Here is a 17,857-nt window from a genome sequence, read left to right as displayed (position 1 = left end):
GAACGTTTTAAAAGTAAAATTGTTTAAATAGGTGGTTTTCCCATCCGTTGACATGGGATTTTTTTATTTAAATATAAAATATTTTAAAAAGTCTACCAGATACCATCCTGGCATCAAAACGGGCCACAGAGGGCATTTCGGCACACTTTTAACATACGAAAGTAAGATTAATGAGTTTTGCTGTGTGGTTAAAGTTCCACAATAATGGTTCAACATGACTATTTTCGCTGCATTTATCTTGTTATTCTTTTTGACTGTGGTATTTTGTTGTTTGCATTGTTTGGGTTTGCTTAGATCTTAGTTACGTACTGTAAAGTCATTTGATACATGCTTGGCTTAAATGGATATGTAAATAAACATACTTGACTATTACTAAAAATAGTTCAACTTCCTAGTATTTACATCTAGTAATGTACATATCAACAACATATACGACAGAAGATAGAATAGTATGTCATTAAAAACAAAATGATGCCAACATCTCTAAACCTGCATTTAAGCTTCAGACATAATGTGTTCATATTTATTATGAAGGCAGTTGTTTGGCTGCATAAAAAAAAAACTTGCCTCAGAGGGTGTTATCCAAATTATGTTCTTTTGACTTTTCTTAAAAACAAAACAAAAAAACCCCCAACCTTGAACCCAACCATTTCCCACTGGCTTTAAACAAATCAATATACATTTTAGCACTGAAAGAACAAGTGGGCTTAGTACACAATTAAAAAAGAAAACTCCACTCAATCAGCCTGACTTTGTATGTCATTTATTCTGCATACAGGTGTTTTAGAAACAAAAGACAACAAGAGAAAACCAGTCTCACCTCAAGAAGTTTTCTTAATGCTCATCGTAAACACGGAGACAGGATGCAATGACAACAGTGACAAAACACAACCAAACATAGAGAAAGCATAAAAAGTTTCATCAGTGACAATATCCAACTCAAGAGAACACACATTGGATGTAAAACACCAGATTGAAAAAGTAGTTGAAGGTGTCAAAGAGGACAAAACCTAAATATAAGGCATGACTGTATCAGACTGACGGAAGAATAACAAAGGTTAAAAGAGACATTTATTGATTTGCAAACAACCATCCATCTTTCCTCTTTTCGATATTTTATTCCTCAAAAGAAAAGCAATAAAGCCAAAACAAGAAATCACGAGGAGAGCAAAATTAACATTCACAAAGGTACACCTGATGTATATATTTTAAGCGCACAAGTCCTCAGTTACACTCCTATATCCAAGGATCACAACTTTTTCAGGATTATTTTCTTTGTACTTGTCATTCTTTTTCAATTATGTTGGGGGAGTTTTCAGTCAAAGCGCTCCGCTGGGATAAACACTTTAACAGTAACAGCGTTGGGACAAACAATCTGAATCCGGTCTTTTATATTCTACAATGAGTTACCATAAGAAGCCAAAAGAGAAAAGTTCAAATGCTTCTTTAGGATAAAGTGTACTGGTGTGATTACATGAAAGAAGATATGCATAATGCTTTTTTTTTTTTTTATTATTATTATTCCAGTTTCAAGCCAACATAAGGATTGAAATTCAGCTGAGAAGAATGCAGAGGAGGCCGTCTGTGGAGCGACTGCTGCTGAAATCGATCAATGTGAATGGTCTTGGTGGGACTTACAGTGAAGTGACTCACAATGTGCAGCCTGAGCAGGTCTGCAAAACCTCTGGGAAGAGAAGCTACGATACAATGCTGATAGAGCAGTTATGTACCTGTATGCCTACAATCTTACTTTCTTATGAAAAGAAACCAACGGAGATGCACAAGAGATTCACGAGGTAAAAGCAGACCACAAACAAGCAGTTGTGAAAGAAATGGCACAGGGTAGCAAACAAATTGTTTTGTTTTCCTTTATTGAATTTGAGTTTTGATCATGACTGAAGATATTTATCACACCCAATATAAAAACAACACGTGTTTGGATGTGGACATCTGGATATTTTACCCAATGGACCTTTCATGATTAGCTGGTAAAGATTGACAAAAACTGACACCCAGACAGCTGCAAGTGCTCCATCAGATGGTGGAATGAATGGACTGGTGGGAATATCATCTGAAAAGCTAAGACCAGCATTTACTACACTGAAGTCAGACTCCAGCGGCGTTGTTAAAAGCCGAGTCCATGCACAACAGCAATCATCCAACAGGGTTAGAGTCCTGTCATGTGTAAACTGGGCTAGACTGAACTCGTAAATTTAGAGAAGCCGATTGATGTGTAAGGGAGAGACAAAGTGTGTGTCATCAATAATAAATACATGGAAAGCACAATCAGGTCTGACTGTGTTGTTTTGGTACTAGGTACAGTCGAAGACCGTACCAGGCAAACTTTGACCAGATCATCTAATTTAGTTACTGAAAACAGAAACAGCAGTGTAAGAGGGAAAGTTGTAAAGCAATGATTGATTAAAAAAAAAAAAAAAAAAAAAACAAGGGAGGAAATGCTGTTGAGGCAAAAGACAAGAGGCTGCTTAAAACCAAAAGGAATGTTTTGCATGTCAGTGTTTCTCCCTCTGAAAAAGCTAAGACTTGTGAGAGGCTGTTTTCAGTATGAAAGTTGTTGGACTGGACTACAATTGAAGCGTTTGTTTTGTTAAGCAGTGTTTATTATTATTTATCAAATGTGTGTGGAAGAAGGGGCGCTAATGGCTGTTTCCTGTGGGAGAGTGGCAGACCGAGGGTGAGATCACGGGAGGTCAGTGTCTTGGAAGGTCACAGTGGAGATGAGGCGAGGTCAGATCCGGGGCAAATACTTCTCAATAAAGTCCTTTACAGTTGCCATCTCCTACAAGAAAGCAGACTACATGTTGGTACAGATCATACTATACTCTGTAGTTTCACCATCACTTCTGCGAAGTACACCAGAAAACTTCTGAATCTTTTATTATTATTAGGTTATTAGCAGGTAGAACACTATGGTCTCAGCATGAAACTCTATGAGAGAAAACCTCCGCCAACTGTTAAAAAGGATCACAATTCCAAAATTGCTCTTAGCAGATTAAGCACTCAGTATTCTAAAGTTAAAACTATTTCTGGAGTATTCCGTTTCAGAATGAAGGCTGGAGCTCTTTAATCCTTCCACAGCCACTGTGTTAAAGTGGATGTGGAGAAATGTGAGTGAATGAAAGCAACCTAAGTAAGTTCCATTGTGAATTTTCATTTCAGGACAACTTTCTACTTTGGCTGCCCAAAGCCTCACAGAGAATTATTTTGCAATGTTTATTCCTATATATTTATTAGGCATTATCAGTCACTTTTAAGATTACAGGTCTTACGATTTAGATTCCGCGTGGTTTTAAAATGACAATTATATTGCCATAAACTATTACACCAATATGAAACAACACAAATAATACAAACCTTTCAGGTAATTCTCAAAAAATTACATATAAATAACAGAAATAAAATTTGTCGTTGAAAAAAATTACACAGCAATAAAATTACTATTGATTTAGTTTGCAGTGGAGGAAAGTACTGCACCTCAACATGAGGTTTCCTTTTTTATGCGTTGGCTTTTAAAATTGTATAAATTTGATAGTGTTTGTTTTAATAATGTTTTCTTGTGGATCTGATATGAATATCACAAACATAGTGGGAAAAAAAATTCAAGCTTTTGTTGCTGCTCTAACAATAGGCAAAAAGTCACATATAAAACATAGATATGGTTTCAATAAAAAAAAAAGACGTACCTGAGGACAGGAGCTATGAATAAGCCCTGGGTAGGTTTTGAAAGTGATCATTTGCGGGTCGACTATGGTTTTCAGTGTTTCAAATGTCATGGCACCAAACCGACAGGGGATCATGACGTCATTCTCACCATGGCACTGCAAGATTGGGAGGTTCTTGCTGGCATTTGACGCCTACAAAACACACACCACAGAAAGGATCAAGCTTGTATCTTCTTTAGTTTTGGTCACAAATAACTTTAACAATATCAGTGTATTGTGCGAAGAAGCATGAAGGTATCCTCAGAGAAAATGAGAGCAGCACATGTGAAATTGAGGGAGGAAGGGGGAGTGGGCTATCTGTGACTGTACCGATGGGAAGGTCTTATGAAGTGGAAGCCAGCAACTGAGAGCCACAACACCAGCCAGCTGATGCTGACAAGTCAAGGCTGTATACAAGGCCAAGGCCCCGCCCTTGAAGAAAGAACAAAAAAGAGAGAAAACGGATAAAAACATTAATATGCATGCTAAATAAATAACTGTTTCATAAGACCTTGTGAAAAGTTTAAATAAAATGCTGAAAACCCACCTGAGAGAAGCCACCAAGAATTATACGGTGTGGGGGAATCCCATTTTTGGCTTCATGTTCGATTATGGCCTTGACTGGAGAATAAGAAAATAATCCGATGTGATATACCTTTTGTGGAATAAGTGTCTACATTAATTAACCCTGAAACCTCATTCTTAAAATGTTTATTGATAATTTAAGTGATTATTAAATAGAAAAAATACAAATTCTGCAATCAGTAGTTAAATCTTTCCCTTTATGAAAAACCTGCAAACTCATACAAAAGCATTACTTGTTTGGTATAAAAACAAAAAAAAAAAAAACACTACATACTGCTATCTGCCGCTTTCTTGATTCCAGATTCGTCCTCTGGAGAATCAGGACTAAGACCCATGAGGTCAAACCTGCACACATGCAAAAGCCAATATAAAGAAAAAATACACAACTGCAGTATTGTCAGTGGTAACATGGGGGGTTATTGTGGTATAAAAGGAAACAATCACATCCAGTGTTGAGCTAAATGCCATTGCTTTCATTACGCCGACTCACCATGCAGGCATCGTCGCTTTCATGTTGAGAGTGACGGGGATCTGGGGCCTGCAGTAGGGCAGAAAAAAAGAAAAGAAAAGAAAAGGAAAACATGTCAGTCAATGCTGACGACTGGCAAAGTATTAGTTACAAACTCATTCACATTATAACACAGAATGGTTGATTAACTATTGGTTTAAGATGGGCTAAAATAGACTCAACACACATTAAATCAAAGAGAAGATATTAGTGGGACTCCTTCCTGGTTAGATGTGGCAACAGAAAATAAGGGAGGAGAGGAAAAACACTTACGCGTGGGGGCAAATGAACTTGACGTAAGGCAGTTGGATCCCTGTCAAAGTGTCTGCCCACCCATGCCTGACAGAACAAAAAGAGAGAACAACTCTTTGTTCCTCGCTCACAAACAGCAATAATTACCAAGATGCAGTCAAAACGCCTCACATCTCACACATGAAAATTACTTTCACACTGTTGGAAATTTCCTTATAATGTACACTGAAGTAGCAGGGACGATACTAATTTATTCCATAAAAGTACCCAAAAACCTGCATTATGTCTGAATCATTTAAGGTGCCAAATGGTAGAAAACTATGTTTCCAATTATTTTTCATGAGTGACTAAATGTGAGTTTATCAGGCTTTTGTGTGGTTGAAACAAAATTCAAAGTGTAAATGATGCAAATTAAATCTACAAAACTGCAGACCACCCTGAACATCAAGCAGCAGAGTCACTGATTTGTCTTCATTGGTTGAGAGGAGTTGAGCTTACTTGAGTCCACCAATTATTTCAGATCTATTATTAATCCAAAGCCTAGTTATGAATAGTCACAGTGTCTTGAGACATTAAAGTGACTTTCAATAAGCAATACAACCTCTACTTTCCACAAATCTCTTTACTTGGCAAAAAAAAAAAAAAGAGAAAAATCTTTGAAAAATCATTTATTGTTTAAATCGCACACAGATGTGTGACCAAGACAATGATTGACGGTGTTCAGTACCCGAGTTGTAAATCTCAACACATATCATTAAAAGCATGAGGGACAAACTTTAATAATCACTTTAAGTTTGCTTGTTAAACACTTTCAGGTTTTTGTATTTTCTGCTTGATTGTCCTTGCATGTTTTCTGTTATCACTGCACTGATCAGCGTGTGAAGCAATTATAATTTTACAAACCTGCACAATAAGTGCTGAATAAATAACAATTGGACTGACTTTTTACTGGGTTTGCAGACTCCAAAAACTTGTAACCAAAATAGTGTTGAATTGGTGTTGGCCGTGCATAAAATACACGGAATTGCATAAAACGCAAAAGTGTCGGTATTTGGATGAAAGGTATTCTGGTACTAATATTGTTCCCCGAGCCTTAATGCTACAATACAACATCTTACATACTCACCCTGAGTCTCCTAACCCATGAAGAAAGATCACCTGAAGCACAAACAGGAAACAGCAGCATGTTAAACTCAGCCAAATGCAAACAAATAAATAAAAATCAAAAGGAACCTTTCAAATCCAGTTGTAGGTTCTTTATTCTGCTCCTCATATGCAGTGATTGATAGAATAGCAGCTGATAAGAAGGAACAGTATGATCCAATTTCATAATGCACTTAATAGAATATAAAAGCAACTGAGACAAATTACCAGCCTACTGTACAGGGTGTACTCCTGCTAAGTATGTAGGCTTGTTCCCAAGCAGCTAAAAACGGGTGCCAATGTGCCATTCTTAAAAAAAGAAAGTTTTAACATGTACTACTTCCGTAGAGAAACCGTGAGCGAGGATGGGGACAATTTAGAAAGGTGGACACTCTCAGCTCGCTGTTGTCTGTAATCACTTTTCTTCCATGAGCTGGAACCAGTGACAGCCAGCTTTGATTCTTGCACTTAACAAAGCCCCTGCAACGCGTCTGACAGCAGCTCGATAAAGGTGACGTTTAATCTTTTTTTACACACGGATCCTCCTGAGAGTAGACACAATGTGCTGCTCCACTTGTTGAGCCTAAAGGTGTAGCCACAGATGCCTGTCAATAATTAAACTGAACTAATATGGATGGATTTATAATACAGGCGGAATACTGCTAAATGGTGTGAAGTGGTATGGACTACTGTGATACTGTGTTGTCTGCGGTCTTCCCAAAAAAGCAATAAACTACGTCCAAGTACAAGTCCAGCCAGAATGTTGGCCAGGAGGAGAGAAAGCACATTACACCTGTTTTGACTTTCCCACAGTGGTTACCAGTCAGTTTTAAGAATGAGAGGATTTATTTTATTGGCTTTTAAAGCAGTGGCTCAGTGAGTGAGACTGTCAGTTTAAATAATCACTTTAAATTGACCTTTTAAATGTTTTCCCCCCCATTATTATCTTGTATTTCAGTTTCAACATAACCTCAGTCTTTGATTGGATCAAGACAATCAATCAGGGAAAAATGTGGGTTGAACAAAACATAGTAGTGAAATGGAAATTTTGTCAAGGCCTGTGAGTTTACGTTGAGATAATGTCTGTAAAACCAAACTGCCATTTAGTTCTCAAAATGAAATGGAAGGGACTAGCTTTTAGGAGGGACTCATGTTTGAACTAAAGTTTTTTGAAGAACAAGTTTGCCTTCATGTGCATGGTAACAGCTTAGCAGCCATTTTTGAATAAGTGGAGAATGAAGGGAAGCTAAACTGTCCAAACCGCAGCCAGGCGGCTTCAATGCCACACAAAACGTCCCTTTGTCTGAACACTGTGTCAAATACAGGCAGAAAAAAAGCTTTGGCGAGTGCGATGGTAACTCTCTACCACCGCCAATTCTCAATTGAGCTTTTAAGATGCTTTTCATTTGAAGAAACCCTGAAATTTAAGATTAGCGTAAGGTTAGGCTTTGTGAATCGACTCACCGCCGCGGTCTCTTTCTCTGTCCCGGACATAGTCACGGCCTCGGCGAGCAGCGGCACAGACATGTTGTTGCCACACATACACTGTAAGAGGTGCTGGAGTTGGGAGAAAGGACACAGAAACCAGGCGTCAGCTGACTGCCCAACACACATAGTAGAGCTGGAACGTGTCGTCATGTGCGTTGAGGCCAACCCCAAAAATATTTCTTACTTTCAGACATGTTCAGACACCCGATTCCATTTCCCATTTTTGGATCACTTTCAACCCGAGACATTTCAAGTGGTGATTTTTAATACATGTCACATTTGAATCCCAGATATCAGACAAATTGCGGAACTTGTCCCAACCATAAAGTAATTTGATTACGTTGTTTTTGTATTGTGAGTTTAAATTCTTCCACCTAAGTTACATTCTGCTATAGTTGAACTCTTACAGCTCTACTTACAAACGCCATATATGATCTTCATACAGAGATATGTTCTTTATAAAGATCATAACATTAATTGCAGCGGCTCTTTTCCAAACGTTGTTGCTCAGTCACAGATGAAACATTCACAACACCACAGTACATTTCAATACCGTAAAGTTTATAGCAGACATGAGCAGATAGTTAGGAAGACTGTATCTTGTTTCTTTACATCAGTGTTGGCAATAAAGAGCTTCTGTCTGGTTATCCGTGCAGTTGTTCAGTCAGTATGGGAACAACAAAAGGTGGAGGTCCCACCTATAAAGAAGCTGCTGCTGAACACAAAACAACCGCTGTGAAGAATGTAATGCGTTTGTGTCAGGCAGGTTTCTGTAGTCAGCAAGTGACGGGGACTCATTAACTAAATGACCCCCCCCCCCCCACTGTACTCAGTAAAGTCACTGCAGCCTGCTGTAATTCATCTGTCAAAAAGGATGACGTTCTATGTTACAGTAAGGCGAAGCAATAAACACACTGACTTCTTAATGCCCTTTAACTACCTTGTGATGTAGAATGAGGTGGGCGGGTGTAAGGTGGCAGCTGCCTGATTGGTCATTCGGCAACCAAGAAATGCGATGTCTCAAATTAAAAAGTTAATGTGTAAACCTCCAGCAAGGTTTAGCTTCCATGGGTGTTAAAATTCCTCCACTGCTGTGGACAAAAGCTGAGCCCCGCCTAATTATTCTTATCTAATCTATGATTATTCCATGCAATGCAAAATCTGTGTTGAAAACGTGGAGTGAGATTGTTACTAAGAGGATGATTTTTATTCTGTCAATCAAGTACTTTATACTTTTGAATCTACATACTTATGTCTATGTTTGAGTGTGCTGCTAGATATTAAACTTAAAGGAGTGGGACCTTAACCAATTATTGACTGAGCCTCTTTAGGCAAGGAAAAAACCCGATCTGAATTACACTGTTTAAACAAGATGATCATAAAATGAGGAAAACTGGATTAAATGCTCTTTATAAGATTTACTGCCTAATACTAACTGGGGTGATGTAAAGTGGAAACACTGGACAATCTGTTTAAAGAAGTCGGGAAAGCTCTTACATGGGAGTATTTGCAAAAAGGCATTTAATCACATACATACCAATTCTCACTTATCATTTCCAACAATCCCTCTCATTCAGAGAAGCAGCCTAAAACACTGTGTGGGTTTTCAACGTACGCTCTAAGAGACAATAGCTCACTCTCTACAATCCTGGAGGAGGCTGATGCTTAAAAATAGTGTCAGGCTGTACAAGAGCATTTAATCCAAGTCGGAGTGTGCAATAGCAAAGAAGACTATAAACCTAATTTCATGTATCACCTTACAGTTTATGGCACCATAAATTTACTTTGTAAATGAACAACTAAAGGAATGCAAATACAACCTGCAAGTTGATTGCTACTTGAGTTTGTAGGCCGATGCCGCAGAAGGTCAGCATAACAAGTAACTGAAATTTGCACTGTAGATTTACCATGTTTTTAAACCAGATGCTCAGATTTAAACCCAGCCCCCGACAGTCAGAGTCAAGAATTAATCTGGTGCGTTATCAGGGAGGACATGATGAGTATAGAAATATGTCGTAAAATACATAACCGAGGACATCTCAAGTCTCAAAGTGACAATTTCTGTACTAGTTTGGTCTAAAAATGTGAAAAATTTAATATTACAGATATGATACAACTAGAAACACATATCTGAGTGGTAAGTGCCAACATTACTTCTTAGCAAGTTATTTTAGAGACAATGAGAAGGTCTAATTTTCTGACCGTGAGCTTGCAGCTTCAAAAGGATCAAACAAATATTTCCATTCCAGTGCATAAATTCATGTCACAGCATAGTAATGTTGTCTTTACATGGGTAACATTTCTATTATGATTAGATAAGATGTAAATATTTTCACTTTAATTATAAATGTGTGAAAAATATCATAGATTCATTTAAATAAACTGATATATTACATTGCATTATATTACACAGAATGGCTCTACATATTTTTTATGCTATAATTTTATATTGATTGCAAAAGAGAGAGCATGTAACTCATTTTCACTTTCTTTCTATTAATGTCTTTTGAAAATACTCTCTTCTCATTAAAGCATTAAAGCTGTCATTCTTTGTTTTAAACTACTTAGAGCTGGATTATTTGTATGACTGTTATAATAGAAATAGATTATAATTATTTTTTATGTTGCCAGATGATTAAAATAAAAATAGGTTTAAAGCAACATCACTCATTTGGTCCTGTAATAGGTCTACATGACAACCTTATGAATGGAAGTAATAATAAGTCACTTTTAGTTTCTTAACCTTATAAACTAGAACACAGAATTAATATGGTCACACTGATGTATGTGAGACATAGTGTTAATCTTCAGAGATGGTTCTTCCCTGTTAGTTCTATTATATTTTGTATTTGTGTTGCATTTTCTCAAACAATAAAATGTAAACAAAAATAAAAACAGATATTTTCTCAAGCTTTACAATTATCAACATTCTATTTATTTTATTACCTTTGTCTTTTACTTTATTAATTTTCCTTTTAATTATGTTCTGAATCACGTTTTTTGAAGTATGTTTTTCATCATTTAAATTGCTCAAAATTCTTAATTGCATTGCCACAATCTATGTTTTATTTCCCTGGAAGGCACTGTGATCTGCTTTGTGTCTGAGCGGTGCAATCGAAATTAGAAATTAATTTGCCTCGTCGTGATCAATTTGAACAGATTATCAAACCACATTCTGCTGCCAGCGAGCGTCAGCAGAGTTGAAATGTGAATCTGTAGACAGGACTTTCCACCCCTGCTTGTGGACCCGCCATGTCTCCAGCTCGGTCAGATGACTCAGTAATAATGTTAAGCCAGTTCTAACGGCTTAATGCAATACTTTTCTTTCTTCACGAAACCGACCGACAAATAAGGGAAGTGTCGCCTGTGCTGCAGCCAAACTTAAAGCACACCACGAGGCTTCGACCTGCGTGACTTTAATGCCATTAAACGCAAAAGACAAAGGCGTGCTGCGGACCTCCGACAACAGGGTACTGCACTCCGGCTGCTCTTTGCTCAGCGGCTCCGGGCGGCAGAGAACAACAGGATGATATGCGGCAGTGAGTGACAGCCCACCCCCACCACCTCCCATACAGCCCCACTACCCGTACACTGCCGGGCAATAAGTGCTAAAACAGCCTAACAGCTCCTGTACGAGAGGGTTAAACACACATACACACACAATGTAAGTAATGCTATCAGAAAATGAGAATTAGCAGCCGTGGTTGACAACCGAGCAGCGGCCGGTGCGGCTGTCGAGGAGGAAGGACACAATGAATGGCCCGGGCTTAAAAACGAGACCATCATCCTCCTCATCCTCAGTAGGGATGGCATTCAGCAGGGCAAAGCCTCAACTGCCCCCAAAACACACAGTGGTTGACTTCTGAGCCTCGCTGTCGGCTTTAATCCCGGTTTATCTGGCCACACACACACACACACACACACACACACACACACACACACACACACACACACACACACACACACACACACACACACACACACACACACACAAGCAGGCTGCTAGCTAACGCGCGCGCACACACACACACACTAAGCAGGCTGCTAGCTAACGCGCGCGCACACACACATTAATTGCATTGTCTTCTGCCGGTTTCGTCGCGTTCGTACAATTCAAATTCAAGCACTAGACGTCGACTGGTTTTGTGAAAACTTTAAAGGAACCGAACTCCGCGAATAGGTTCAGTTTCTATGTGGATATTATGTATAAAATCGACGATCGAGGCCCGCTAGCCGACACAGACTCATACACTCACCGCTTGCTGTCCCAGTTCACGACGGAGCGGAACTTCCGCTCTGTCCGCCGCACACAAGCAGAGGGCGTGGCCAGAGCGCGATGACGTCACGCCAAGCAACGCCCTAACGACGGCCTACCTCAGCTTCTTTACGGGTTTTCTTTTTTCTGGAAATTATAAAATTTTGACAATAACTACTGGTACACTATTAGATGCAATATAAAGACACATCTAAGCCATATACATACTATTTTTTTTTATTTTTATTATTGCTGCTTTCTAGATTAAAAGTGTAAATTTTGCACAATGCACAAATCCAAGCAGATTAAAAGGCTTATCTTTATAGTGAAAGCTGAAGATGAGTGTTTTTGTTAAAAATAACATTTTCAGGGACGTGACCTCATCTTGAAAGCAGTCCAGACGTTTCTTTCACCAGTACGACTAGCGTAGCTTGCTTTCAGCGTAGCTTGTCATAGTGCAACTACTCACACTATGTTGGACAAACAGGGTGTAAAAGATGGACGCTGTTTTTACAATTACACAACAGGAAAAGGCAGCATATTAAGAATTTAATTTTTCTACGCCTGGTGTATATACAATGTGGGTTTGGATATTGTCCATAAAACTCAGTTTTGACAAAAATTTGACAGATTAGGTTTTAATTATTGCATTTTATTTTACATCTGCTTCATTAAATGTCTCACGTCCACACAGATTTCAAACATTCCCATAAATAACAGTGATTGACAGTTGTAATCATTAAAGCAACAGTTATAGATGGCATCACACTTTTGCAGCTCCAATGGGATTGAATAAAAGTGAGGCGATTATAGTAAGCAGCAAAAGCTCAAAAGCTCTGGAGAATGTCAGTGGATGCAGCATAGGCTTGCATTTCTTTGTAAAAAAAACATATACTGCCATTTTCCTCTTCATTTGCACTGAACCCAATTCAGCAGAAGACCAACACCATTTTTGCGAATATAAACACTCCCAGTTGCTTATAAAAAGCTAATGATAGGAATTTTTATAGTTCAACCATGTGGCTTTCACTTAGAAAGTATGAAGAAAGAATTCTGACAGGATGTTAAGACCATGCCCAAGGTCCTCAATTGGAAAAAGATTTCTTTTGTTTCATTCAAACACACTTTGTACTAAACTGCTTAAAAAAAACAACAAAAAACAAAACACTTAAACATCTCAGACCTTGATGAACGACATTCTATTTTAAACAGCGTTTTATTGATCACACAGTGTAACTAGCTGGAGGATGTTGCATGAACATGATGTGCTCAGTGTGAACATCTGTCAGGAGGATACCAGTGGCAAATTTGCCACTTTTGGTGTTTTCCTGCCAATGCCAAGTGGACCTCGTGGTGCTGGGGTGGAGGCCCAGGGCCCACGAGTGAATATTTGGCCCTCACGCCACATTAAGTCTGTTTCTGATACTTGGACGGGGACATGCAGAGCAGTGGCCTGCTGGAGGCCGGGAATTACTAATGTTTGCGTGTGTTACTTCAGATATTGAACGGAGAAAAGCAGCGTCGACTATTTCATGCATTTATTAGTACTTTGGCCACAAGAAGCCTTCACGCTTTATCGGCATAGAAAACAGAGGCAATTTTGCACTTTCAGGTGGATCTGAAGCTCTCGGGGTCATCAGATTGCTGAACTCAGTCCTGGTCGAGCGCGACCAACCTTGCTGGCGCACAGCACCGAACTCATCTTTGACTTTTTTGACAGTCAGCAGATTTCACTGGAAAACGTCCTTCCTCGTTCTCCTCTCCCTTCTCTTCCCAATCCCCCCCACCCGAGGGTCTCATGAAATGAAGTTGGTTTGTGGGATGATGCTCTCCACTTTGTGATCGGCAGGGTTTGCTGAAGCCTCGTAGTTACAGATTGTCACTTCATGTCTGTGACCCTAAAACAGAAGATGAGGAAAAAAGAAAAACAGCATGACTGGCAGGATTTACAGATGCACTCGTGACAGAAAGCTAGTTGGAAGTTTTAACTTTGACATGACGACGGCAGGTGTGTCCTTATATAAAAGTCTGTTTTTGTCAAACCTGTTCCACTTTTGGTTGTTCACTTCCCACGTAAACTTTCAGCTTTTCCTCTACTCTGATGAACAAAAGGGATATACAGGCAGGAAGCCGCTCACCCACATTGTCTCATGATAAAGGATGCGGGTCAGACTAACCTCCGAATACTCTCCCCTGAGACCGATGTAGTACACTCGGGTGCTTTCCGAGCCAAAGTTCTTCGATATGTGGATAGAGAGGTGGTTGACGTTGGAAAAACGAGCGATCCTAAACATGAACACAGATGAAGAGACATTTCAGATCAAGAACGCAACAAAAGAAATCAAGCAGCAACACCGTCGCTACGGGGTGTGTTTGGGAAAAACACTCAGCTGTGTGGATTAAAATGGAAACTGGCTTACAGCAGTAAAAAAAAAGAGAGCTTTCACAGCTGAATTCACACGTGACAGAGAATGAGGAATAGCTGCTTGTTTTCCTTTAAAAGCTTCCTCGGCTTGCTAAGATTGAATTTCACAACACAAACTGCATCAGATCTCGATTGAGATAATGTGTGTTCTTCACAGTAGGCGACACTGAGCATTGAACTCAGCAGGTTGCCATGTTGATACGGTCAAGCCTGAAAAAAAAAAACCCGTATCAAATATGTGAAAACACATGACTCGCTGAAATTGGGATTTTTATATGACAAAAAACACATTATTAAACAAAAACTAGAATCAAGGTGAAAAAATGAAAATGATGTCAGGGAGGCGAGAGCACTTCTCACAATATCTAGAAGTTGCAGTAGATTTTCTTTAGAATGTTTTTTTAACCTATTTTTTATTATTATAATAAGCCATACAGGACACACAGACATATTGTTTTACAAAGTGCAATACACTCAATGCTCCTAATGTATTTTTTAATTATTTTGTTTGACATTATTGCACAATTCTGTGACAATTTCATATGCTTGAATACAAAAAGATTGTCTTTTTCACAGGAATTGTTGTTATAACTTGATAAAATAAGCAAAGAAACCGCGGCTATCCCCGTCGGCCACATACACCTCCGGCTCCTCTGCCCTCACGAAGCCCCTGGTTCCAGTCTGTGCAGCCCATGATCCAATTTTAATGAATTCATACATTATTGGTTCACAGCTCAAGACAAAAACAAAGCTATAGTCACTGCACTTGGACCTGCTGTAGCTGCTGTGTAATTACTTTATAATAAAAATGTTATATTGATTAGTAGCCATGATTGTGAGGGGTCCCTGTCGGCATCGAGGAGGATCATTTTGTGGTTAACGCTTCCCATCCTTGTACCAGCGCTTTGTGGTGGAGCCTCTATTGGACCACTTGCATAGGGGAACATTCTCCACCGTACCACCAGCTGAAAGGGAATCTGTGTGGTGAAAAGATCTAAAAAAAAACAACTTAATTTCTAAAAATGAAAATCAGTCCAACGTGTCGCCGTACAGAAAGCGACGGTAAACCTTTGGTTGATGGGACGTCGGTGTGGTTCGTTTGTCAGACACTCACTTTGTTGGGTACTCCAGCTCTGCCATGGGGTCTCTGTTGAGCCTGAAGGCTTGTTCTGGTTCTTTGCCCGTGTCGTCAAAGGACATCTGAGGGATGTTTTTGTAGCTGAAAAACAAAACGAAAAAAGGACAAACTGGCCTTCATTAAATATTGCTCTTTTGTGAGGGGAAAAGTGAGAGTAGAAACTGCAGATCAGTAATTGTTGTCTACTTATCCAGATGTCTGATTCACCATCTTGATCTCAAATAAAAACACTAAACTAGAACCTCATGCGAACAGATGAGTTTGTGTTCCTGCTGCTCAGAGTGGCGAGCCACACACACTCACAGTCGTATCTCAGCAGGATGAGAGTCGTTGTCCTCCCCGGAGATGATGACGCCCTTTAGCTTCACGCTGCCGGTGAAACTGAAAGAAGAAACAGCCGCTACCTTCTGGATACTTGAGTCGTGAGAAGCTTCCATCAGAGAACAGCACTCAGCCATAACGGACCAGAAAGAACACGTTGGTACCAAAGCCCATGATTTAGACGTTTTTCAAAGTCTTCATACAACAAATTCATTATCAGTGGTTGGGATTTGGTTCCGGCTCTTTTCTAGGCTGTTCAGAAGACTGGCTCACTTTTAGATGTTATTTTTAAGAAACTCTCACAACTCGAGCTGATGTTAATCAACCATCCAGACTAAAGAATCCTCAAGTCAATAAAAAAAACATAACTGATCATCCTCAATAATGTATATTCTCAAAACTTTCAAAAGCTGCTCAGATGGTGAAGATAATTAAAACAAACCAAAACACTGAGTTAGAAACATTTGGCACAAGAACAAAAAATAAGGGAAACTTTTGAAGGGAGTGGAATTAATTCTCTAATGACTACTAATAATAATAATTAAAAACAAAAGTCACAACAACAAAAGCAGAGTATTTGTTTATTGGGCGACTTCAAATCAAGTAATTGAAACGGCTCTTCCTACTCCATATGGGTTTTGATCCCGAGTGTCACCACAATCAAGGTCGAGACTTAAGTAAAATATTAGTAATAATTCAACAGTAAGGAGAATCCAGCTATTGTCATGAAGGTTTTTTTCTACTTACGGGATGTTGAACAACAGCTCTTCATCTGCGTCACTCTCAACAAACTACAAAAAAACACAACAACAACTTGATGAGTATATACAACTTTTTTATTTATTTTATTTCACAGCGTTCAGTTCAGTATTGGTCCTTCAAATTAGAACATAACTATGTTTTTTTTGACCAGTTAGAAAAAACCCAAACTCCTCATACCTGCCACTTAAACATCATAAAATTAGAGTTGCAAGAATGACTCTTCCAGAATTAACCTCTTTCTATTAAAATGTAATTTAAGTTTCTTATGTAAAGACTAACCACAAACCAGGGCTCAGACAAACATAAATAAGCCCTAAAACAGGTGAAAGAACCAAACAGAAGGGCAACAATTACTTATGCAACCAGTTGAGTCACGCTGAGGTGTTTTGTTGTATCTTCCAATGTTTTGAATATTTTGTAGATCCTTTTAACTCTAAATGATTTGTGGACACTTTGTCCATTTCTGTTCCTGGGTCTCTGTAATCACTTCTTATGATCTTCTGGTTGTTTGAGATGCTTTATAAGAAGTAAGACATTGAAATCACGCCTCTGACACGGTGGGTGACTCTTGTTATCCACAAGTCTTTCTCTTTCTGTCACTTGTGGCTCCTGCAGTTGGTCAGTAGTTGCAGTTGTCAGTCATTAATATGTTTACTATTTCCCAGCTGCTTGTTTGGGTGATTCAATGAATCCCCACGTGGTTCATCAGGATTGTTTTGAGTCTTTTTTTTTTTTTAATATTATTATATTAATTTGCTTTAAACAAAAGTATTAAATACTGCCCCTTGAACACATTTCTCTAGGTTACATATTCTACAGGTAAAGCCTGGCCCATGTTGTTCTGTTTTGGGAGTTTATCCTAAAAGCTTCGTCTCCAACATGCAGCCGCCTGAGGCGGGGCGCAGACCCGAGGCTGCCCGGCAGAGAGGCTCCTCGCTCGGTTACCTGGTCCCGCTCGTTCCGCCGGTCCCAGGGTTTGAACACTCGCTTCCCGTCTCCGTCTCGACTCTCGTTCAGACACTGGAGCTTCTCCAGGTCGATCCGCCGGTACAGTCCGTACTCGAGGCCGCGCTCGGCGGGTTCATGCTCCCCCTCGCACCCGCAGCCTTGACCGTGACCGTGACTGTGGCCGGACATCGTGGAGCTGAAGCCGCCGCGGACAAATGAACCGGACCGAACCGCTCGGACCACTTCTAATGGAAGAAATGAGCTCAGCAAGTTTCGCTTCCAGCGTGAGGCGTGCTGACGTCACACGCAC

General features: G+C 39.4%; 2 protein-coding genes across 5 annotated transcripts; both read right to left on the bottom strand.

Annotated features, from left to right (window-relative positions):
• Positions 1–747: 747 nt before the first annotated feature.
• On the bottom strand, positions 748–11,982 carry lypla2 (lysophospholipase 2). Of its 4 annotated transcripts, XM_080485006.1 has the most exons (12): positions 11,955–11,977; positions 7,675–7,767; positions 6,194–6,225; positions 5,089–5,154; positions 4,798–4,845; positions 4,582–4,652; positions 4,270–4,343; positions 4,053–4,154; positions 3,833–3,875; positions 3,705–3,730; positions 2,539–2,800; positions 748–2,079 (listed from the first exon to the last, which is right to left on the bottom strand). In XM_080485006.1, exons 2-11 carry the CDS (start codon positions 7,750–7,752, stop codon positions 2,750–2,752), a joined length of 591 nt encoding a protein of 196 aa, XP_080341132.1. In that variant the 5' UTR covers positions 7,753–7,767; positions 11,955–11,977; the 3' UTR covers positions 748–2,079; positions 2,539–2,749. The 4 variants fall into 4 exon arrangements, with proteins under 4 accessions (XP_080341132.1, XP_080341131.1, XP_080341130.1 ...); XM_080485005.1 differs by having other exon boundaries at positions 748–2,800; positions 11,955–11,978; XM_080485004.1 differs by having other exon boundaries at positions 3,705–3,875.
• Positions 11,983–12,485: 503 nt separating this feature from the next.
• pithd1 (PITH (C-terminal proteasome-interacting domain of thioredoxin-like) domain containing 1) lies at positions 12,486–17,857 on the bottom strand. Its single transcript, XM_080485703.1, has 6 exons — positions 17,545–17,857; positions 16,585–16,628; positions 15,820–15,897; positions 15,493–15,597; positions 14,131–14,239; positions 12,486–13,851 (listed from the first exon to the last, which is right to left on the bottom strand). Exons 1-6 carry the CDS (start codon positions 17,734–17,736, stop codon positions 13,750–13,752), a joined length of 630 nt encoding a protein of 209 aa, XP_080341829.1. The 5' UTR covers positions 17,737–17,857; the 3' UTR covers positions 12,486–13,749.

The sequence above is a fragment of the Lipophrys pholis genome, assembly GCF_963383615.2.
Source record: "Lipophrys pholis genome assembly, chromosome: 17".
NCBI lineage: Eukaryota > Metazoa > Chordata > Actinopteri > Blenniiformes > Blenniidae > Lipophrys > Lipophrys pholis.
Note: the sequence above shows the minus strand (reverse complement) of the source record. Positions and strands in the feature narration are given on the sequence as shown.